Source organism: Natrix helvetica (genome assembly GCF_964273705.1).
Source record: "Natrix helvetica genome assembly, chromosome: 1".
Classification (NCBI taxonomy): domain Eukaryota; kingdom Metazoa; phylum Chordata; class Lepidosauria; order Squamata; family Natricidae; genus Natrix; species Natrix helvetica.
The window spans coordinates 240,961,350-240,985,015 of record NC_138548.1 but is presented as its reverse complement, the minus strand read 5'-3'; the positions used below and the strand labels follow the sequence as shown (position 1 = coordinate 240,985,015).

The 23,666-nt window shown below is 40.9% G+C and overlaps 1 protein-coding gene across 1 annotated transcript in view; it reads left to right on the top strand.

The window, feature by feature from the left end:
- Positions 1–22,025, top strand: part of ENDOV (endonuclease V) — a 25,380-nt gene extending 3,355 nt beyond the window's left edge. The window contains exons 3-10 of the mRNA XM_081951650.1: positions 796–835; positions 1,391–1,503; positions 2,310–2,378; positions 6,180–6,308; positions 14,436–14,512; positions 16,782–16,843; positions 16,972–17,586; positions 21,616–22,025. Coding sequence (XP_081807776.1) covers positions 796–835; positions 1,391–1,503; positions 2,310–2,378; positions 6,180–6,308; positions 14,436–14,512; positions 16,782–16,842 — 489 coding nt within the window. The 3' untranslated portion in view covers position 16,843; positions 16,972–17,586; positions 21,616–22,025. The remainder of the gene's footprint in view (positions 1–795; positions 836–1,390; positions 1,504–2,309; positions 2,379–6,179; positions 6,309–14,435; positions 14,513–16,781; positions 16,844–16,971; positions 17,587–21,615) is intronic.
- Positions 22,026–23,666: the final 1,641 nt, after the last annotated feature.

The following is a 23,666-nucleotide window of genomic DNA, read 5'->3' as shown; positions in this document are numbered from 1 at the left end:
AAGGATACTACAAAATCCCTATTCCCTCCACCCTCCAGGTGAAGGATATTGCAAAATCTCCATTCCCACCCCACTCTAGGGCCAACCAGAGTTGATATTTGGCGGTTCTCCGAACTACTCAAAATTTTCGCTACCTGTTCTCTAGAACCTGTCAGAACCTGCTGAATTTCACCCCTGAGACAGCTGCTCAAACCTAGTTTAAAAGCCTCTTTTGAGTCATCCAATCAGAATAAAAAGCACCATACCTAAAACAGCCAGAGAGGCTTCATTTTTAGGAAACTCTGGAAGGCCCTAGCTCACCAAGACAGCACAGTTGGAGTCCCCCAGCAGCTTTTCTCTCATAAAACAGATGCGAAAAGGGATTCTTGGAACTAAAGCACCTAGCAAATGACAAGTCCCATAATTCCCAGTCTGCAAAGCCATACCTTGCATTGGCTTGAGAACGATAATATTTATAAACCCATACACGTGGAGAACACCAGCTGGGGTGGGATCTCAATTAAAAAATGTGCATGAATTTGGACGTGTCACTTTTTAATATATATCTGATCTCGAGGGAGGACAAACAATGCACTTGCTGTATTTCAGACTCAATAATGTTTTTAGTGACAGATTTTGTGGCTAGATATCGCTTCTTTCTTACTTGGGTAGAGTAGGGAAGGTGGCCACCAAGGGTATTTGCCTGCTTTTTTGATACTTTGTGTATGCAAAGCAACACACTGACATCTCCATTACTGGAAAAAGCTTCCCACTGTATTATTGAGGTGCTCCTTTGTGGGTTTTCTTTTTTTCTAGGTACTTCTTGTAGATGGAAACGGCATCTTGCACCACAGAGGTAAGTTTCCTGGCCCATCTTTGCCAGTAAATCCTTTAGATTTACTGTACTGTAAATTTGCATGTAGATTTAAAGTAAATCCTTGAGATTTACTTTCCATCTCTGAGATGTTTAGAGCATGCCTTGAATATGCTAGCATGGGGAGTCACTGGTTGATTTCTCATTACTGTAGTGTTTGCAGAGCTCTTGGGGAGGAGGTTATTCGTGCTCACTCTCTTGGCAGTCACCAGAGAGGAAGGAGGGGCAGACAAAAGAATTCCATCTCCTCTTCGCAGGCTGTACTAGCCTGATTGCTGACAGTAAGTGGAAAAGCTGTCCTCCCCCACGCCTAAAAGGAACAGCAGAGTAACTAGAAGGCATTTTGGGGAACATCAAGAAATGCATTGCAAGGTTGACAGCAGCCTTATGTCCTTCATGGCTTGGCCTTCCTTTGGGAGCTTGTTCAAACTCATGCCCTCACAAAGTGGTGCCAGATTTTCTCTTCTCAACAAAATTGAAACTTCTTTTATTTGTTTTTTTCTCCAACACCTCCTCTTTCTCCGTTACATTCAACAGGTTTTGGCATCGCCTGCCATCTTGGTGTTCTCACAGGTCTTCCCTGCATTGGTGTAGCCAAAAATCTCTTGCAGGTTGAAGGTTTGGCCAATGATGAGTTTCACAAGAAACAAGTAAGTGCTGAAAGGTGTGAATTACATTTTACATTCTTAATTCCAAACAGTGGGGGGGCGGGGGAATGTTAGAAGAACATCTTGTCAAAATTGGAGAAGCTGCTATGTACAAATAGCTGTTCTGGGCTGGTTTTTTTTTTTCATTTAAAGTAGGAAAATGATGGAGTTAACCTACAAGATGAAATATGTTCAGAGTGATGTACAATTAATTATGTAGTGACCAAGATGCACTGCCCACTGTGTGTTTTAAAAAATACAGTTAACCATGCCTTCGTGGTGTGTCTGTGTCTGTGTGTGTTTGTTGGTTGCATGGTCTTGACACATGAAAATAACTGCAGAGGAAGCCACTTATTTCTATGCAGAGTAAAACCTTTAAAGGAGAATTTCAGCCAAGCTATTTTGGTTTCAGACTTTTATTCAGAGATGTTCTGTATAGCAGTGGCACCCAACCTTTTGGACACCAGGGACTGGTTCCACAGAGAAAGGTTTTTCCGCAGACCGGAGGGGATATGGTTTTGCATGCTGCCTGCATCTTGTCAAAATGTGGATGGGGCTTCGCTTGTTTGCACGGCCTAATTGCAGGTATGCTACAGACTGGTGCTGGTTTACAGACTGGGGGTTGGGGACCCCTGCTGTACAGAACAGCAATGGAGAAAAAACATTGATACTTGACTAGCACAACTCCCTTCTTTTTGTTTTTGTTTTTGTAGAAAAGGCTACAGTTTAGGATTTAATCTTGAATTGATCCAATTACTCCATCCGTCCCAATGCTTCCTCTGTAGTTAATTTCTTTCTCCATATTCCAGATCCAAGATCTTCAGGCAGGAGGAGATGCATTCCCACTGACAAGTACCTCTGGGAAAATCTTGGGTATGGTAAGTATTTTTGGGAAGGGGGCGAATGTCTATTGGAAGTGGGAAGCGTCTGAAGAAATGAGTGCAATAAAAAAGAAAGATCGATTTATCCGCAGTCGCTGAAGCAGTCTTTGCTTTCCAACATGAGCATTGCCTTAAGTATCAGACTTTGTCTGGGGTGCTTATAGAAAGTTGATTAATAAATGTGAGTGAGTGAGTGAATGAATGAATGAATGCTGCATATTCACCTTTTTCTTTCTTCCATTTCAAAATCCAGCTTCTCTTTCCATTAAGGTAAAGGTTTCCCTCGCACATATGTGCTAGTTGTTTCCAACTCTAGGGGGATGCTTATCTCCGTTTCAAAGCGAAAAAGCCAGCTCTGTCCGAAGACGTCTCCGTGGTCATGTGGCCGGCATGACTAAACGCCAAAGGCGCATGGAGCGCTGTTCTCTTTCCATTAGCTACCTAGAATTGTAAACAGCTGTTTTGTTAAATCGAAGAGACGCCTAGCAGGGAAAAAGAGAAGGAAAAACAGAACTCAGTGTTTTCCTGGTGGTACAAAGTGTACCATATGCACATGCACATATACACTGTAGGGTTGCCTGGGTAAAGTCCCAAAGGTGCTTTTTCAAAAGGCAACTGGACTTTGTTTTTCCTTGAAGACATTTGGCTTCTCCTCCAAGGAGCTTCTTTAGTTCTGACTGAATGGTGGAAGATGGAAGGATTTATGTTCTCTGCAGTCATCTGGTCGTTAGCACTCTTTCTGAGAGTTTTTTTTAATTTTTTTTAAATTTTTAAACATAAAAGACAACATAAAATATTCTCATCCATTACATACAGCATATCGTTTGGTTACAAGCGTTTGTGCCATCCATATTTTCAATTACGTATACAATCACAACATTTCTGTCTAATATAACTAAATATCTCACTTTCATTGTACATCATATATTCAATTACGGTTAATATTTCTTTCTTTTCAATGAACCTAATTCACTTGCATCCTTGATTATCTATTTAATAACAATATACCTTTATGTAATCACTTATCTCATTCTGATTATTTTTTCAGTGTAAAAGAATTTACCAACTGTTTATGTTTATACATCACTACTTTCAATTATGCATAATCCCGCCAATCATCAAGTATGCTTATGTTCATTGTTGTCCTTGTGCGTCATACTTTCAAGCAAAAATGTTATTCCTTCATTTTTAAACAAAGTATTCTAAATACTCTCTTCATACATATACCAATCTTTCATTACTTCCTTATTAAACTATTTATCAACAAGATATCTTTATAATATACATCACTACTTAGAGTTATGCATAATATCACCAATAATCTATCAAATGTACATAAATTCATTATTATCCTTATCCTTCATTTTAAAACAAAATATTCTAAATTATTCAATTCATATATATGTCAGTCTTTCATTGTATCGTTATTAATCTATTTAACAAATAATTGTATTATCACTTATCTCCTTCAATTAAAACATAAATAAAACATTTTTCATTTCCAGGTTTCTTTGTCCAGCCACTGATAAAACAAATCCCATATCTTATAAAATTGCTCATCTTCTTGTTCTCTAATTTCAAATGTCAATTTACTCATTTCATCACACTCCATTATCTTTCGAATAACTTCCTCCTGTTTTGGTATTGTTTCATTTTTCCAGTTTTTGCAAATACGATTCTAGCTGCTGTTACAATGAGATATTTCAAGTCTTTATTGTAAATTTCTGGTATGATTCCCAATAAAAAAATCTCTGGTTTAAGGTCTATATGTATCATTTTCTCCAACCACATGTGAATTTTAGTCCAGTATCTTTTGGCTTCAATGCAAGTCCACCACATGTGGTAATATGAGCCTGGTGTCTGATGACATTTCCAACACTTTTCCGATTTATTCTTGGACATTCTTGCAATTCTCGTTGGGGTAGATGTCACCTGTAAAATATCTTATACAAATTTTCTCTATATGCAGTTGACATTGTCATTTTATAATTTTGAGACCACAATTTCTGCCATTTCTCTAAATCAATCCCATGTCCAAGATTTTCCCCCCAAGTTATCATAGTTTCTTTAACTTGTTCCTCTTGTAGTTTGACCTCTAATAAATATCCATATAGTTTTTTAATTACTTTTTCATCGGTACCTGTTAAAATTTTGTCTAGCTCAGTAATTTTGTTGTAAAGACCTTTTGATTTTCTATCTTCATTATATCTAGAGTGTATCTGCACATAAGAATACCAATTCATTTCTATTCCTTCTTGTTTCAACTCTTGTATAGATTTGAGTTTACCCTCTGCATTCAGTATTTCAACATATCTAACTGTTTGTTCCTTTTTATAAATTATTGGATATGAAAATGCTTCAATAGTTGATATCCAGACTAGAGTTTTTAAGTAATGTAATCTTTTAACCTTTTCCCAATTTAGTAGCAAAGCCTCCCTTATATAATGTCTTCTAAAATAACCTTGTGCTTTAGTTCCCTTATACCATAAAAAAGCATGCCATTCCCACAGTAAATCATGACCCTCTACATTCAATAATCTATAACTTTTTAGTGTTATCCACTCCTTAATCCACATCAGGTTTGTTGCTTGATAATATAACTCCCAGTCAGGTAAGCCCAATCCTTCTCTTGTTCTAGCATCTTGTAGCAATTTGAGTTTTATTCTTGCTTTTTTCCCTTGCCAGATAAACTATTTTGTTTAGATCTTCAAAAAAGTCCTTGCCCAATTTGATTGGGATTGTCTGGAACAGGTATAAGATTCTAGGTAAGATGTTCATTTTAATTGTAGAGATTCTTCCTATCATTGATAGTTGTAAATTTTCCTATTTCATCAAGTCAGTCGCAATTTGTTGCTTCAGTCTAGTATAATTGTCGTCCTTAAGAGTGCTGCATCTAGCTGATAGGTATATCCCCAAGTATTTAACCTTGTTTGTGACTTGAATCTGCAAAACTTCCACCAATTCTTCCTTTTGTCTTAATGGTATGTTCTTTGTCAAAATCTTTGTTTTATCTTTGTTTATTTTCAAGCCTGCTACTTTTCCGTACTCCTCTATTCTTTCTAACAATTTGAGTGCTGTCTCTAGCGGGTCTTCAAGGATAAAAACCAAATCATCTGCAAACGCTTGTAGCTTGTTTTCTTCGTTTTTAATTTTCATTCCTTTTATTTCTTCTTCTTCTCTAATCTTTCTGTTTAAAACTTCTACTGTTAAGACGAAAAGTAACAGTGAGAGTGGGCAGCCTTGTCTCTTACCTCTCTTTATTTCAATAGAATCTGTCAGATCTCCATTTACCATTATCTTTGCTGTTTGTTTATGATATACCATTTGTATAGTTTGAATAAATTTCTTACCAAAATTCATCTGTTACAATTGTAAGAACATAAATTGCCAATTCACGTTATCTTTCTTTCTGAGAGTTGTTGAGGCCACTTGGAGGTTTAACCGTGCTCTCAGAGTCACCTGAATAGTGCAAATGGGTGTGGTACCTTCTTGAAACTGCTGAAAGGAGTGAAGAAGGTTCAGTCCTTTCTTCAGAACTGAAGAAACTTCTTGGATGAGAAGTGAAACATCTTCAAGGAAAAGCAGAGTCCAGTTGCCTTTTGAAAAAGCACCTTTGGGACGACGAGGATGTGGATGACTGAGAATCTCTATAGATTTTTTTGCCTACTTAAGGGTTCAAGAAATATATGAGTCTGATGTTTACATGGTACCTACCCCATTTTGCTTGTTCATTCATGTTCCTTGGATGTTGCACAGTTTGCGTGTATCTAGCAGTATCTCTGTTTCTCATCTGACCAGGCCTTACGTAGCTGTGCCAAGAGTACAAAACCTGTGTATATCTCAGTAGGCCACAAGATAAGCCTACTATCGGCTGTGCGCCTGGTCCATTCTTGTTGCAAGTATCGGATTCCTGAGCCCATCCGGCAGGTATGAGCAGAATGTGCATTTAGAATGCTGATACCAGCAACCTCAAGCTAAGCTAAGCTAAACTGGTCAATGCTCTGAATGTTTGGACTTCAGTTCCCAGAGTTCCTAACTAATGATGACCATTGCTAGGAATTCTGGGAGCAGAAGTTTATTCATCTAGAGGACACCCTGGTTAGAAGAGGCTAGGAAGCTAAGGGGTGTCAAACTGGAATTCTTTGAGGCTGGATCAGCATTGTAGTTCTCCGCAGGCTGGTGGAGGGGGTGGAGATGGGATGGACGCCTCCTGCAACATCCTGCTGTGTGAGGATCCCCTGCCCCCCCCCCCCATTTTTGGCTGATGGTGTCCTGCAGCACCCTGCTGGCCAAAATGGGACACAGGGGAGCGTGCAAGCCCCCCCCCCCTGCCCTGTTTTTAGCCTGGACGGCCTCCTGCAGTACCCTGCCGGCCAAAATGGGGCATGGGGTGGAGTGGGGCTTCCCCACACCCTGTTTTGGCTGGCAGAGGTACCGTGGGCTGGTCCTTTGCTATTTCCAGGCCAGATTTAAGCACCCTGCGGGCTGGATGTGGCCCATGGGCCTTGAGTTTGACACCCCTAGGCTAGCTGAGCTGAGCTCTGCTCTATCAGATCATTTGGCACTTCATTTATTTTACTATAATACTTCACCAAATACTTCTGGAAAGTCATAAATAAGGTGCAAAGTTGCTAGCAATCCTATTGTTTAATTTCAACATTCTGTCTCCTGAAAATGTGCAAATAAATCATTTTAGGGCTTGATTTAGAAATTTTAAAAATGGTATCGTTCAATTGGGACTACTTAAGCAATTATGCAGTTTGACTGAGATCCTGAATCAGAAACAAAATATAGTAATTTCAACCCTTAGGTTTCCTGTTAATTGAAAACCAACAATAGGTTGAACATTTTTAATTTTAAATAAATGTATATGAAATTTACGTTTATCACCATACTCTTCCAAAGAGTTGAAACTTACCCAGCATCAGAAAAATTGAAACAGGAATTTTAAATTTTAGGTTTTAAAAAGAAGCATTTTATTTTAAAACGTAAAATTTACCCCGGATTTGCAGAATTGGTATCTGCTCTATTTTTGAGGGATCCAGATAATTCCTTTTAAAAAAATCTCTAAAGTTAAGAAGACAAGATGTGTTCTCTGTGAATAAGCACCCCATATTTAAACAGAAAACTATATATAACTAATTTCCGGATCACATCGCTTGCACGGTGAATAGGATCTGCTGGGCCAACTGTACTGCTGATCCTCCCAGGAGTCTGCAGGCTGCAGAGATTGCTGAGCCAGAATGCAGCCAGTGGATGGCAGTGCTTGATCACCATTTATGTACCTCGAGGCCAAGTTTGAGCGAGGATAGATTTTAGCACAAAATGTGTGGGCCACAGACCTGCCAAGAACTTGAAATTTGCAACCATGCCTTCAATATATGGACTTGTGGCAAAGAAAAGCTTAAGCAGAGCAGTTTCTCACCTCTTGACAGTGAAGTTCTGATAGAAGGTACCATTCCTAATGTTAGAGTGCTCAGATGTATGAGCCAATAATAAGACACTGTACCCATGTCGGCATCTTTCTAAATGCTAGCTTCGTTCTAAGCTCCAAAGAAAGAATCCATTTGAACCCCTTATAGCAGGATTTCCCAATCCCCTGGTCCTTGGACCGGCACTGGTCCACGGCATTCCAGAAACCAGTGCGCGCAAACAAGCAAAACCTCATCTGCAGGATGCAGGCAGCACATGAAATCACACCCCTTCCTGCCCACAGAAAAACCTCTCTCCAGGCTGGGGCCCGCTGCCTTATAGGTCTCAGCACAAAATAATTTTGGGGAAACAGCAAAATCAGCATGTTGAGATGTTCTTCTCTTGAGCTGAAGCATATTTTAGATGTGCAAAACATCAAGTAATCTAGTTGTAGAAGAAAGAGAATACAATATGCCACAAGATGACAGCAAAAAGTTACGATTTTCTGCATTACTTTGCTTCCATTATTGGTCATCTGGATTTTTGCAGCTCAGATCTGGTTGTATTGTGTTTGATGAGCCCTTGACCACTGCTTGCACTTTTGCTCATGATGCTGTCCATAAGGGTGTGGCTCAGTGGTAGATGACTGGATGATTTATGCTTGGCATACAGAAGTGTCCGCTTCATTCCCTACCATCCTCACATAAGGTCAGTAAAATGCATGCAGAAAACCCTTGAGAGCCTCAGTCAAGCAGCGTTGATAGTACCAAGCTGAGAAACCAGCGGATTGATTCAGTATCAGACAGCTTCCTCTGTTCCTTACCCATATAGCTTCATAAGAAGTCCTGAACAAATAACTCAATAACCTAGTGCCGAAATTAGGGTCCATGCTCTGTGCATGATGGTGATTAGAAGCAGCAGATTCTAGTTACTAGTATGTAGGAAGTCATACATGGTTCTCGATTGTCAATGCCTCCAGCACTGGCACAGAAGCCATAAGCATCCAAGAGAGTCAGTGTTTGCATGCCTTTTTATGGAAGAAACATTTCATGTGCCAAAACTTTAGTCACCCAGGAATATTCCTTCTGATGTGAATATCTCCACTGTAACACAGGCACAACACTATGCCCTGCTTGCTCCCATCCTCTCTTCCTTTGTTGTAGCCTGTCTTGCATTTCACAGCCCATTAGCCTCTCTATGCTGCCACTCCCACTTTCCTCTCTGGGGAAAATCAGGCTGCAGCCCAAAAGTGGAAAAAAACTTAAAGCAAGAAGAGGTGCCTCCCAGGCCTGGGATAAAAGCAGTAACACATGGTAGAAGTAATACGTCTGCCATCTTTTTGCAACAAAAGCACTTGCACGGTCTTGGGCATCTGACCGGACTGATGTTTTCTATTTTTTTTATACTCCTGGCATAATCCCCAGTCTCTAATGCCATTGCTAGCCTACTCCAAAAATAGATGAGATCTTGAGGGATTATTAAGGCAACATGACCCACCTTATTGATTAACCTCTTGGGTTAATAAGCTAGATTAAGCTGTTTTAGCACAATGTTAGGAGTGAAATGATGCTACAGTCTAAGAGGACACTTTGCTCTTCCCTTTCCCTGCCATGGCAGCAAAATGAGGGTAGCTCTGGATGCTGAAGGTGGCATTAATAATCTTTGATGAAGAAGCAAGAAAATGAAACAAGGCATTTTATTGAAAAGGTGCCAGAATGTTCAGTATTGTGATTCCTTGGATATTGAATCAATTGAATACTTAGCCATTGCAATCTCTGAGCCACAACATTCATGACCGAGAACCCAGTTTTTGGCCAAACAAGAATAGTTATTTGCTAACTAGTTTTGGTTTTTTTAAAAATCACTTATGGGAGAGAGATTTTCCTCTAATATAAGAGTCTGATCTTGAGCCATATTTATTTTCATCCAAAACTTTTGTTTTTAATTATCTCAAATATAATTTTATTAAGACTTTTACTTACAATAGTAGAACCTGATACAAACTAAACTTAGAGAAAGAGACGAGAATGGAAAGAAAGAATAAAATGTGCAAGAAAAGAGGGGAAAAAAGAAAATATAGCAAAGAAAAAGAAAAGAAATATATAGAGAAAAGACTTCCAATCTTCATCACCACAAACATAACAATTCTTCAAAAGTTAAACAGACATCTCTTCATCCCATATTCCATCCCTTAACTATAAACAAATCCATAAAACATCAACATTTCAATGTTGGTGTCAGCAAAAAGCCCATAGAGGGTTGCCAGAACATTGTAACAAAATATTTTAACCTTGATCAAATAAAGCAATTATATATTTCTTCATTTTACTTAAGAATCTTAATCTTTAATTCAATCCAAAATTGTCAAAGGATTCTTCTTTCTCCCATCTTACATATTTCTTTAAGGTTTTAACAAGCCTTTTTTCTAAATCCAATATGAAAATATTTTCCATGTCATTTTCTTGGTGAATCATTTGTATGTTCCTTTCAATTTTTAAAACTTCGGCCAGTTTCTATTGTATATCCAGTAATACATCATTTCCCAAATCATTAATTTAGCCTATAATTTATAGTTCCATATTCTCTACTTTATTTTATCACATAAAATTTGTCCCACATCTTTCATTCCTCCATTAACATGTTTTAGTCTATCCACAGAAGCATATCATTACTGACACGGTTGATTTTGTAATTATTAACTTCTGACTCCATTCTTCAAAGATTTCCCTTAATATTAACATTTGTTATAATGTTTTGTATCATTCTGTAAATGTCAGAATGAACTGACATCAGCCTTTTCTATTTTTTTTCTGCTTAAAATGTTTATTTTCCTCAAATGTCTGGTATCTAAAACCATCACTTATTTTTTGTTATGACTTGCCATTGCCAGGATAACCAAAATATGCCTGCTTCCTACAAGAAGTTGTTTATTTTTTATAGAAAAAATCAAAACCTTATTTTCCAACATTGTAAATTTACCTGGACCTTAATCCATTCATAACTGTCTGAGTGGAAGGTGCACACAAGGAGGAGGTTGCGCAACAGGAAAAGTATTGACTGGTTGTAAAAGGGCCTTCCAGTTACTTCTGTGTAATCAATCTGTAGTTCAGGGGTACAGGTAGTCCTCGACTTACAACATACAGTTCATTTAGTGACAGTTCAAAGTTACAACAGCACTGGAAAAAAAGTGACTTATGACCATTTTTCACTGTTACGACCTTTGCAGTATCCCCATGATACAGTACAATAGCAGAGTTGGAAGGGACCTTGGAGGTCTTCTAGTCCAACCCCCTGCCTAGGCAGGAAACCTTATACCGTTTCAGACAGATGGGTATCCAACATCTTCTTAAAGACTTCCAGTGTTGGGGCATTCACAACTTCTGGAGGCAAGCTGTTCCACTGATTAATTGTTCTCACTGTCAGGAAATTTCTCCTCAGTTCTAAGTTGCTTCTCTCCTTGATTAGTTTCCACCCATTGCTTCTTGTTCTACACTGAGGTGCCTTGGAGAATAGTTTGACTCCCTCTTCTTTGTGGCAACCCCTGAGATATTGGAACACTGCTATTGTGTCTCCCCTGGTCCTTCTTTCTATTAACTATCTTAGATTAAAATCTTATTTAGCTTTTCATTTTTTTATTTCAAATTCTTTAAGTTCTAAAGGTTGTAAATATTTTTTATTTTGTTCAGCATTGAAGATTAACTCATCCGATGGAAGATTTTTTCAAATCTATCTCTAGATCTAGTACTAAAGTAATGAATAAGCAATTTATGAAAGCGAGGTTTGCAAACTTAAGTGTCCTTTAAAAGTCTCCACCTCGGTTGGCAGCGGGAGGGCTACTTCCATTGTCTTCTGGTGCTCCAACCCATGAAAAACAGCTATCCTATGGTCTCCTTGCCAGGAGCAACCATCTGGAGCCAATATGGACGATACTCTTTTTTATCATAGAGGTTCCAAGGAATTGGCATGCTCTCCAGTTCCTTGGTCTTTGCTGCAGATGTCATCTCTGCTTTTGCAGGGCCATCTTCAGTTTTTAATTATCTAAAATTCTAGTTCCAATTTTTGGGGTTATTAAAATGTTTCGCAGGTGCTTTTAAAGTAGAAAAGTAGGCTAAAATATGTACTAGAGAAACGAAACGGCTAAATGGCATTTAATTATGTTGGAGATGACTGGCTTTTAGCTTCTGTTATTGCCAGTAATTATTGGCTCCAATAATTTGTATTCAACAGTTCTTGCCTTGTAGAATTTGTTGGTATGGAGCCAAATGATGTAGATTAATTTTGTTTAGCAAATCTAAAACAAATTAATTTGTCATAACAAATGTATCTAAATGTTCAAACCCCCATTCCTTTCACAAAAGGTGGGCATGCAAAATAGCCAAGGTGATCTTTTGTGTCTCTTTCCCCCTTACATGACATATTGGAAGCTTTTATCCTACAGAAAGTTATTCATCTGCTCCCTAACCTGGAAGCTTGAATCATTATGTACCAATAGTGGATTATTCCTATCTGTTCTTTCATATAGTATAGTTAACATAATAGGTTTAATGCCATTCTAAAGCCTATACGATTGCAGTTCCCATCAACCATTGGCAGTTTAGAAGGTTCATTGATTCAGTGTCCCTCAACTGAAGGATTTACCGTATTTTTCAGAGTATAAGACGCACCAGAGTATAAGATGCACCAAGATTTTGAAAAGGCAAATTAAAAAAAAAGGTTTTGCACTCTGCAGACCTCCCAAAAATGTCCTGTTTTTCACCCAAACGGGTCTGTTTTTTGTCAAAAAAAGGGCATGCATAGCCTTTAGGAGGCCTGTAGAGTGCTCCTGGGGGCTGCCCCCCCCCAAAACGAGCAAAAACCGGGCTGTTTTTTGCTCATTTCTGCCCTCCCCAGCCCCCAGGAGGACTCTGGAAGCCTCCTAAAGGCTATGCACAGCCATTTTTGCAAAGGGGACAGGGTTTCGGAAGGCTAAAAATACTGGGTGTATAACCCAGAATTTCACCCTCTTTTTTGAGGCAAAAAGGCGTGTCTTGTACTCCAAAAAATACGGTAATCTTCCCTCCATTGTTCCCTATTTTGTGATATCAGATGGCAGCCTGAAATTCATATTCTCTGCTGAGTACTTGTAAACTGCCCTGGTTCTTAGGAAAGTGAAATAAAGGTCTGGCTAAGAAGACATACATTAAAGGTTCTCAATTAAATCCTGTTCTGAGGCTATGGCAGGCTTGAGAAACCTGACTGCGTGTGAACGTTTTGTTCTCTTTTCCCTCTGTTTGTTGTGCCAGAGCAGCTCGGTGTTTCTAGATCACCCTCCCTTATTTAAAGCATGTTAGTCTATGATGACAAAAATCAGGAGGACTCACAACTTTTATTAAAAGGCTTTGGTGACGGTGAAGTGATGACATGACATGCAACTCACAAAAGTTGATGCCTTTTAATATAATGTGTTAACCTGAGAAGGTACTACTAGACAACCTGGTTTTGTGGTCTTTCCCATCCTGCCACTTGTCAGGTGCCCTGTACTTCAATTCCTGTTGCCAGCAGACTGAGGTGTCTGGGAACTCTAGTTCATTTGGAAAATATGTGCAGACCTGTTATGGCCCATTGAGATGAATCATTCTAAATTCAGACATCCGTCGGATTTCTTGAACCTTCTCATCCCTTACCCAGTTCCACTGCAAGTTTAATTGTACCAGATGCCAAAGCTGTCACCCAATTTGGTTTTTGTTCCAGAATTTGGCAGCTATTCTATAGAGAAATGTATTGAGAGACCCAATGTTAGAAAAGAAAGCATGGTGTCCATTAACACATTTATTTCCTTTGCTGTGAAGAGTTTAGGTAGCCTTTGGCAGCCCGTCTCAAACTGCTCAGTTTGCGTTGAATGGGATAAAATATAAATTGTTTGAAAGTGGCAGCTTGGCATTCTCTTGAGTCTTCTTTCTCTCTCAAAAAGAAGCACAGTGGAACTGGTTCGGATTGAGATTGTAATGTGGCATGTATAAGAAGCTATCAGTTGTAAGACTTTCTCATCTTGGTGCAGTCCCAGCCTGGCTCTCAGCCTCTTAAATGAAAAGCTGCTATTTAGTGGGTCTTTTTAGCAATGTAAATTGGAGACACTAAAGTTAAAAAAATGAAAACTACCCTCATCTTGAGGCTGGTAGTTTTATTTCAGTGAGATGAACTCACTTTTAGGTAAGGAAAAGGAGTGTGGTTGCTAACCACATTTTAAAAGTATTATATACAGTAGTTTGACTCCTAGCGTGACTCAGAATAAACTCCTTTACATTTCCATGACCACAGCTGAAAAATAATATTAGCCAGGTGAGCCGTAGTCTGATCCAGCATGAGTTTTCATATGAATTATTTGCAAGATTTCAACCGCTGGTGAGTAGAAGGGGCTCATTTTCTCCTCAGTCCAAAAATATATCATGAGAGATAACCCTCAATTCTCTTTAGGATAGAAGCTGCATTGTGATTGGCTGAAATCTGACTAGGACTAAGATTTGTGAGATGATTTCCCTCCCTCCATGTACAGTAATGTCAGAGCCCAGCAGCCCTGTCCTTTCCTCCCCTTCTCCTGGAATCCTTGCACCAGTCAACCTAATTAGTTTCTTATTATTATTTTCCTCTTGGCCCTGATTATAGGCTGATATAAGATCCAGAGAATACATCCGGAAACATATGGAGGTCAACATTCCTGTGTCCCCTCCTCAGCCAGAGAAGTAGGTTTTACGTGGCTAGAAAGCTATACATGCTCCCCCCACCCCTAAATCAATCTGCTTTTTTAATGGTCTTTGGGAATGGCATTAAAGTGGCCAGCTATTTCTGGCAGAGCCTAATACATCTTTGCAAATTACATGGTTTCCCAAAATCAGATTTGCTACAACCTTGAGATGATCACAAAACATATTCATATCTTGGAGCAAAGGTGCTGTTGTGGCAGCAAAGGTATCCAGGTGATACCGTGTCCCCCGAAATTATGACATGTCCTGATAATAAGACCATGCCATACATCCCTGCGACCAATTCGCTCGCACAGAGAGGGCCGCCTCCAGGTGCCGTCCACTAGACAGTGTCGTGGGGCGGCGCCTAGGAGTAGAGCCTTCTCTGTGGCGGGCCCAGCCCTGTGGAATGACCTCCCTCCGGATATTAGGAACACCTCTGACCTCCGCTCCTTTCGTATTAAGCTTAAGACCCACCTATTCCAAGCAGCTGGCCTGGCTTAACTTTGATCTAACCACATCGCTCCTGACGGGTTTTTAACTGGGTATTTTAATTATATTTAATTATCTAGGGGTTTTTAAATACTGTATTTTAATTGTTTTTATTTATCAGCCGACCTCCTCCTTGTGTGTGTCTCAGTATATGTCTCTGTTATATGTCTGTTTTGTCCACATATTTATTTCATATGTTTCATTGTACGCCGCCCCGAGTCCTTCGGGAGAGGGTGCGGCTAAGAAATAAATATATTATTATTATTATTATTATTATTATTATTATTATTATTATTATTATTATTATTATTATTATTATTATTATTATTTTCCCTGTGGGCAAAAATATACGCCCTTCCCCAATAATAAGCCCCCTGGACAACCCCCTCTCCAGCCAGGCAGAGCGCCATTCACCAACCTAGCAATATCCCGAAGGCGCAAAGCCGCAGGAGCTGGGGGAGGGGGGGGCAAAGGCGCTCACATTGCTTGATGCCCTTGGGATACTGCTAGGTTAGTGGGTGGCGCTGTGCCCAGCTGGAGCGTGGGGTTGCAGGGCAGCTGCTCTCCCGAGCAGCCGCCCGGCAACGCCCCTTTACAGCCCGGCAGAGCGCCACTCACCAACCCAGTAATATCCCAAAGGCGCTAAGCCGCGTGGCGCTCTGCCCGGCTGGAAAGAGAGGTTGCACAAGCACTTGTTCTGCCTCCAGCTCGCGTGACTCCCAGCCTCACAATGCCCAACTCTCCCTGCAGGGCTGGGCCAGGGCGCCACCACTGCCAGGGCTCCGCTGTTGCCGCAGCCCCACTGCCGCCACTGCCGCCATGCTCCGAGCATAACCGGCTTCCAAACTCTGGAGATCTGCTGCCGAGCCTTCCGGCAGCAGCCACTCTGGGACTATGCTCTATTGTTGTGGGCTGGCCATTGGAAGACTCTGGTGGGACAGAGAGTCTTCCCACAGCCAGCCCACAACCATAGAGCGTAGTCCCAGAGCGACCGCTGCCAGAAGATTCGGCAGCGGATCTCCGGAGTTTGGAAGCCGGTTATGCTTGGAGCATGACGGTGGCAGTGGGGCGGTGGCAGCAGGGCCGTGGTGGCGGTGGCGCCCTGGCCCAGGCCTGCAGGGAGAGCTGGGCATGGTGAGGCTGGGAGGCACGCGAGCTGGAGGCAGAACAAGTGCTCACGCAACCTCTCTTTCCAGCCGGGCAGAGCGGCACGCGGCTTAGCGCCTTTGGGATATTACTGGGTCGGTGAGTGGCGCTCTGCCTGGCTAGAAAGGAGGGTTGCCAGGCGGCTGCTCATGAGCGTGGTCACCTCATGGTGGCTTTGTTGCGCTGCTGCGACAGCGCAACACAGCCGTTTGCCCCTGAGGCTGTGCCTGGCTCTTCGGGGGGCTGCTTGCAAGAGAGCAGCCACCCGGAAATCCCAAACCAATAAGCCCCCCACCCGATAATAAGGCCCAAGCAAAAAAATTTGGGGGGGAGAAAATAAGACTGTCTTATTTTCGGAAAAACACGGTATGCATGTCCTAGAAGAATTGCATGTGATACATCCAGAGTTATTCTAGGAAAGTGACATTTTATTCTTAAAAAACACTCTTCCAATGAGTAGCATTAACTTACAAGGAAGGAAAATAAAAAAAAGAAGTGGAATTTAAGACCCAGTCTCTACAGATGGATTGGGATAACATACTTTACCTTAGTATAATTACATCCCAACATCTAATGCTAGTGCCTAGATCTTTGTCATGACACATGTTTGATCGCTTGCTTCCTTCTTTAGAGGCCAAGATCTGGAAAGTGCCGGATTGGGGGAAGCTGACAAAGATGAAGGCAAGCACTGAGGTATGACTGTTCCAGGGTGGGTTCTTAAGTTGGGACAATTTCCCATTCCAAACCTTATACTCTTTCAGATTCTTTTTCTTTTTTCATCTTAGTTTGACCCTCTCCTGTTTTGTACCCTTCTTTCCTAGGGCTAATCACAAAGATGAGCTTTCATCTCAAAGGCCACCATCCTTGGGAAGAGAATGTGGCAATTTCCATCTATTCAACAAAACACTAACCAGGGGTCAAATGCAATCACGACAGCTCTTTCAAGAGTACTTTCATCCAGGGATTTGCCAACTGCACTTTGGAGCAAGACATATTGTCCTAACAGAGTGGGCCTGGTCTTTCGGTGAATAGAAAAGGCAAACAAAATGACCCGGATGAGTAGTGATCGAAGGCAGTGACGGTGGTGGGCAGGTTGCCCTGTGCAGCTGATAGATTACTTTCCTGCAGGGCAGAGTATCTTGGGCGAATCCCTCAGGGAGGACTTTTATTTTTGTCTGCCATCTGCTCCATTCCTTATCCTGAAGTTTCCTTTCAGGACAGTGAAAATCTGAAACCTCGGATAGCTCCCCCAGTTTTGGTCCTTTCCAGGTGTGCTGTCTGGGAATTCTGGCGGTTGAGGGCCAATGTATTGTGGAAGGGAATAAATCATTATGTGCCAGCTTAATGGTCATAGGCTCGGATTGATCCCTGTAAGCAGAAAGTACATTTCCTAACACTGCATTACATATTGACTGAAGATCTGAACTCTGACTATGGTATGGTATTTTGTTTTTAATGATTGTGAAATGCTGTTTTCCGCTTATTTCATTTATCCTATTTGTACACTGCACACTAGCAAAGATACCTTGTGGCAGTGTATGTGCATCTATGATGATGGGGAGTATATATTGGTTTTTATAGGTTGAGTAGCATAAATTATTCACAACAATTTGCTCAATATTCCTGCCATGAATCAGATGCTGGTTAAAAACCTGTTACTGAGGTAGCAAGGAGGTTGGGTTATCCATGAAATCACAGGTGCCTTAAATATACATATACATTACATATAGTATATACCAAATACCACTTACACATCATCACGAAATCTCCAAACTGTAAAGCCTACAAACTTGAAATTTGGCACATATGTTCCTCTTGGCTTCTAGGTGCTTGCTAAGAAAGGATTTTTCTAAATGACTATCAGATCATTAGTATTTCTTATATTATTATTAACACACTTCGATGCTAAGGAGTTAGACGTTCTGCTCCCCCTCTCCACCTGAAAAGTACTCTGTTCCAACTACCTCTTGGGCATGGGCATGGCCACCGCGTGACTCTTCCGGACTGCAGGCTGGGAGTTTAGAAATTCTACTTCCCCTACCCACCTGAAAAACACTCTGATGCTAAGGAGTTAGACATTCCACTTCTCCTCCTGAAAGGGAGAGAAGGGGATAACATAGGAAAGGCTTCTGTGGAGGAAGCCTGAGGGAGAGAAGGGGAATAGGAGAGGAGAGGCTTCTAAGGGGCAAGCCTGAGGGAGAGAAGGGAATAGGAGAGGAGAGGCTTCTATGGGGCAAGCCTGAGGGAGAGAAGGGGAGAGGAGAGGCCAATTGTAACTACTCATTAATGTTCAAGCTTTAACTGTCAATTTATCAAGCCCAATCACATAATTCCGTAGTGAAGCACGGATATCCAACCGACTAGTACTATTTATATTCCTTTTTCCCCATTCTAGCCAAAGGGATGTCTGAAAAAGGTCTATGACAATTCACCGCAGCCAACATGCCACGGCCAACTCAACACAGCCAACTCCCCAGAAGACAAGTGTTACACTAATATCAAAGAAACGATGGAATACTATCATTAAACAAAAGATGCAAAAGGAGGGGACAGATTGAAATGTGAATGATAAAAATGACCATTTTAAAATTTATTTTAAATCATCAAATTGAATGGATAAAATGTCCCGCAGTGAGTTGTTTGGTGGCAAGTTGGCCGTGGCAGGTTGTCCTGCAGTGAGTTGACCATGGTGAAATGATTTTGACAAGTTGACCACAGTGAGTTTGCTGCTTCATACTGAAGAGGCACAGTAATTGTCCTGATGCCTCACTGTCCATCCTTGTGTTGTCCCACTCTGCCTGGAATGGTGCTGAGATTTTGGAAAGACTACTGATGCAGTGATAGAGCTGGACATCTGCTAGTTCTCAGATCTGTCTCATCTGCCCACTTCTTGTCTCTCTTCCCCGAGAGCAGGTACTCATCAGTGCCATAAATAAGTAGCTTGTTTCTAGGTTACGCACTCCAAGAGTTCTAATTTCAGAGAAGGAGTACGTTGTTTCACAGGGCTTCTGTTCTCTAGTGCCACATTACTGTGCTGCATCAACTGTGCAACAGTTTCACAATAGAGAAGAGAGAGTCTAGATTAGCACAACTTTGCTCAGGCTAGTGATAAGGCTAGCGAAGGAATCAAACCTGTTTACTAAGAGGGAAGTCCTGAGTTCAGTGGCACTTATTAGAAAGTCAGCAGGCTGCAGCTTCTGTTCCCCAAGGTATTCTAAAATCCACCTAGAAGTGCAGAAACCTGTAGAAAGACTTTCTGTCGATAAACAATCTCCGAAAACTGCTTTCCTGGAGATACTGAAAACATTGCTCAATTAATTAATTAGCTACCAGAGAGTCTGTTAATGAGCTTTTCAAATGTTCCTGCATTTGTTGACAGCTCTAAAGGTTTTTATCCTCCTGCCCCTCTCCAGGATAAATGAAAACAGTCTCTGAACATTAATGGGGCATCAAAAATGTGGTTCAATACATTTTTTCCAAGTTATAATTCAGTGTAAATTTTAATCCTTTACTCCACATATTCTCCCATCGATCAAGCATTATGTACAAGTTTCCCCCCCACTTACAGTGCATTCAGAAAGTATTCAGACCCCCTTCATTTTTGTCAATTTTGTTATGCTGCAGCCTGATTCTACAGTTGTTGAAATTCATTTTTCTCTCTCATTAATCTACACTCAGTATCCCATAATGACAAAGTACAATACAATACAATACAATAGTAGAGTTGGAAGGGACCTTGGAGGTCGTCTAGTCCAACCCCCTGCCTAGGCAGGAAGCCCTATACCGTTTCAGATGGCTATCCAACATCTTCTTAAAGACTTCCAGTGTTGGGGCATTCACAACTTCTGGAGGCAAGCTGTTCCACTGATTAATTGTTCTAACTGTCAGGAAATTTTTCCTCGGTTCTAAGTTGCTTCTCTCCTTGATTAGTTTCCACCCATTGCTTCTTGTTCTACCGTCAGGTGACTTGGAGAATAGTTTGACTCCCTCTTCTTTGTGGCAACCCCTGAGATATTGGAACACTGCTATCATGTCTCCCCTAGTCCTTCTTTCTCTTAAGCTAAACAAGTGAAAACAGAATTTTAGAAATGTCTGTAAATTTATTAAAAAGAACAAACTGAAATATTGCATTGGCATATGTATTCAAACCCTTTGCAACAACACTTGGAATTTAGCCGGTGCCTCCCATTTCTCTTGATTGTTGCTGACATGTTTCTATACCTTGATTGGAGTCCACCTGTGGTAGATTAAATGGATTGGACATGATTTGGAAAGGCACATCTCTCTCTATAGAGGACCTCCCAGCTGACAGTGCATATAGTAGCACAGCAATTGCCATGAAATCAAAAGAACTGCCTGCAGAGCTCAGAGACAGAATTATTGCAAGGCATAGAACTGGGGAAGGCTGCAATAAAATTTCTGCTGCACTGAATTTCTGCTGCATTGAAGGTTCCTAAGAGCACAGTAGCCTCCATAATTCTTAAATGGCACAACCAGTACTCTTCCAAGAACTGGTCACCCAGTCAAAGTGAGCAATTGGTGGAGAAGGGCGTTAATAAGAGAGGTGATCAAGAACCCAAAAGTCACTGACTGAGCTACAGAGATCCTGGGGAGATGGGATAGAGTTGCAGAAGAATAACCATCACTGTAGCCCTCCACCAATCTGAGCTTTATGACAGAGTGGCTAGACAGAATCCTCTCAGTGCAAAACACACAAACGCTTGCTTGGAGTTTGCGAAAAAGCATCTGAAGGTCTCTCACACTGTGAGGAACAAGATTCTCTGGTCTGATGAAACCAAGATTGAACAGTTTGTCCTCAATTCTAAACATTATGTCTGGGGGAAACCAAGGACCGCTCATTACCTGCCCAATATCCTCCCAACAGTGAAGCATGGTGATGGTAGCATCATGCTGTGGGGGATACTTTTCAGCAGCAGGGACTGAGAGACTGGTCAGAGTTGAGGGAAAGCTGAATGGAGCAAAGTGCAGGGATATCCTCTGTGAAAACCTGTCCCACAGCACTAGGGACCTCAGATTGGGCCAAAGATTTACTTTCCAACATGACAACAATTCTAAACACACAGCCAAGACAATACAGAAGTGGCTTAGGGACAACTCTGTGAATGTCCTGGAGAGGCCCAGCCAGAACCCTGACTTGAACTCTATTGAACGTGTCTGGAGGGACCTGAAAATGGCTGTCCACTGACGGTCGCCATTCAATCTGACTGAATATGCCAATGTGATATTTCAGTTTTTTATACCAGATTTATAGAATTTTTATAAGATGATGTACTGTTGATATTTAGCAGCTAATAAATTGTCAAAATAGTATAAGGCATCTGAAGATACATCTTATGTTTGGTGGACCTGTAAAAAAGCTAAAAATTATTGGGATGAGATATGTACCTTTATTTTTAGAATTCTTGGAATAAAAGTGCAATTGAAACCAAAGATTTTTCTTTTAGGTTTGATGGATTGGGGAAAAAAGTGGGACTTTATATGATCAGTACAGCAAGACTTTTATATGCACAGAGATGGAAGGATGTAAAGATTCCCACAATGGAAGAATGGATGGTGAAATTAATGGAGTTGGCAAAATTGGTAACTTTGATTAAAGAAAGACTTTAACTTTGTTGCTACCTGGATACCACTTTTGGATTGTTTGCTTTAAATTGAAAGAAATAAAACTTTAATTGTGGGATTTGATTATTAGAAGTGTTTATATTTATCAAAATATTATATGCTTATATTTATATAGGTACCAAAGAAAATTGGAAATTTTATTTTTTTGTATTGTTCCTTTTCTACACTCTAATCTTATTTCCATCTTGACCTTTTCCCCCCTATTTCTTTATTTTTCTTTTTTATTCTTTGTTGAAACAATAAAATTTTATAAATGAAGAACGTGGCTCTATGTCCCTATATAAACTATGAACAAGATTCATAGGTTATCTGCTGATCCTGGTAACCATCCTTTGTTGAAATGCAGTGATTGCACACAAGAAGCACTGCTGGGAGCCATTTGAAGGATGGATCCTTCATTGTACTAATCTTCAGTCACCTCTCAAGGCCGTTTCCCGCACTTTGTGACCGGAATCTGGTCTTTGTTTGTTGGCATAAATGGAAGACCAGCTGACAAGTGATATGGTTTATGTGGAAATAAACCACCCCAAGGATGTGCCCACCATTTGGAATGATGGCCATGGGGTGGAAGGAGTTGTTCCTGAAATCAAAATCCACTCTTTATTCTGAAACTGCTCTTTCAGAAGAAGCCCTAATTGACATCTAGGGAGGGTTTGATTCAGGGGTGGGTTCCGGCTTCTGTTACTGCCAGTTCACTCAGGGACGCACTTGATGCGCGCTACTTGCACATGCGCAGTAGTAAAAAAAATGCTTCTGTGCATGTGCAGAAGCAAAAAACAAGATGATGACACCTATGATGCTGCCAATAGAACCGGTTCGGGGACGTAGCCGGTCGAGTTACTACCTACTCGGCCGAACTGGTAGGAACTCACCTCTGGTTTTATTAGGGAGTGAGATTTGGGGTGTAAATAGCAAGGTCTTTTTCTTCATACTAATGAAAGGAAAGAGAGTGAGACTAGGCATTTCCCCCTTCTACAAGACACGTTATGCTATGAGTTTTTATTTGGTATTTAGCTGGAAACACTCAAACACGCTCTCCAGTGAGCCTATCCGGATAATGCCAGTGGGTATGTGCTTCCATAGGCAGAGTCAACATTTGGGGAGAACATTTTGCACGTGGAATATCTAAGGATGATTCATAGTCGGCTAAAATGAAGAGAAGCTGAGTTGCACTCATGGTGTGGAAATCGTGGTCTCAGTGTGGAAAAACATCTTGCAGGGTTTTTTTTTCTTTTTTGTCTGTCTTTGGTGCAGTGACACGCAAAGCATCACATCTTGGTTTGTAATAGCCTAATGACAATTTAGAATGGGATCATCTAAATTTAGGTGATTTAGAAACAAAGTTGATTTAAAAGTGAAATGCTCAAAATAAATCTTGACCGGTAATTGGGTAAATGATGGGCATGGGTACCCATGTGTGTTATTGGATAAGAACAAGGTAGTGAAAATGTGCTTACTGGCATCTATTGGTGCTTGTACTGTTTTTTTTTTTTTTTTTAACGTTGACGGGCTATTGGGGAAATAAGGGAAGATATTGAGATTCTTAATGAGGAATGTTCTTATATGCAGCATGTTACTTAAGCACAAAGGTTGTCATCGTTTAGCTGGTGTAATGTGTGTCTGCCTTTTGCTTGAGGGTGTTTCCCCCCCCCCCCCCCGCTGCTATCAAGTCATTCCAATGTCTGACTTGTCCTCCCTCTCTCTCCTTGTCTGCGTGATTGTGATTGCTGCTGTCACTTTCACACCTCCCTGGGGAACAGATGCTGAATCCCCAGCTCCCTATGGTCCCAGCAGATGGGTGTAGAGAGGACTTTGTGTATTGGGTGGGTGTATAGCTTGCGGAAGCCAACCATCTGCTCCCTTGTTTTGTAGG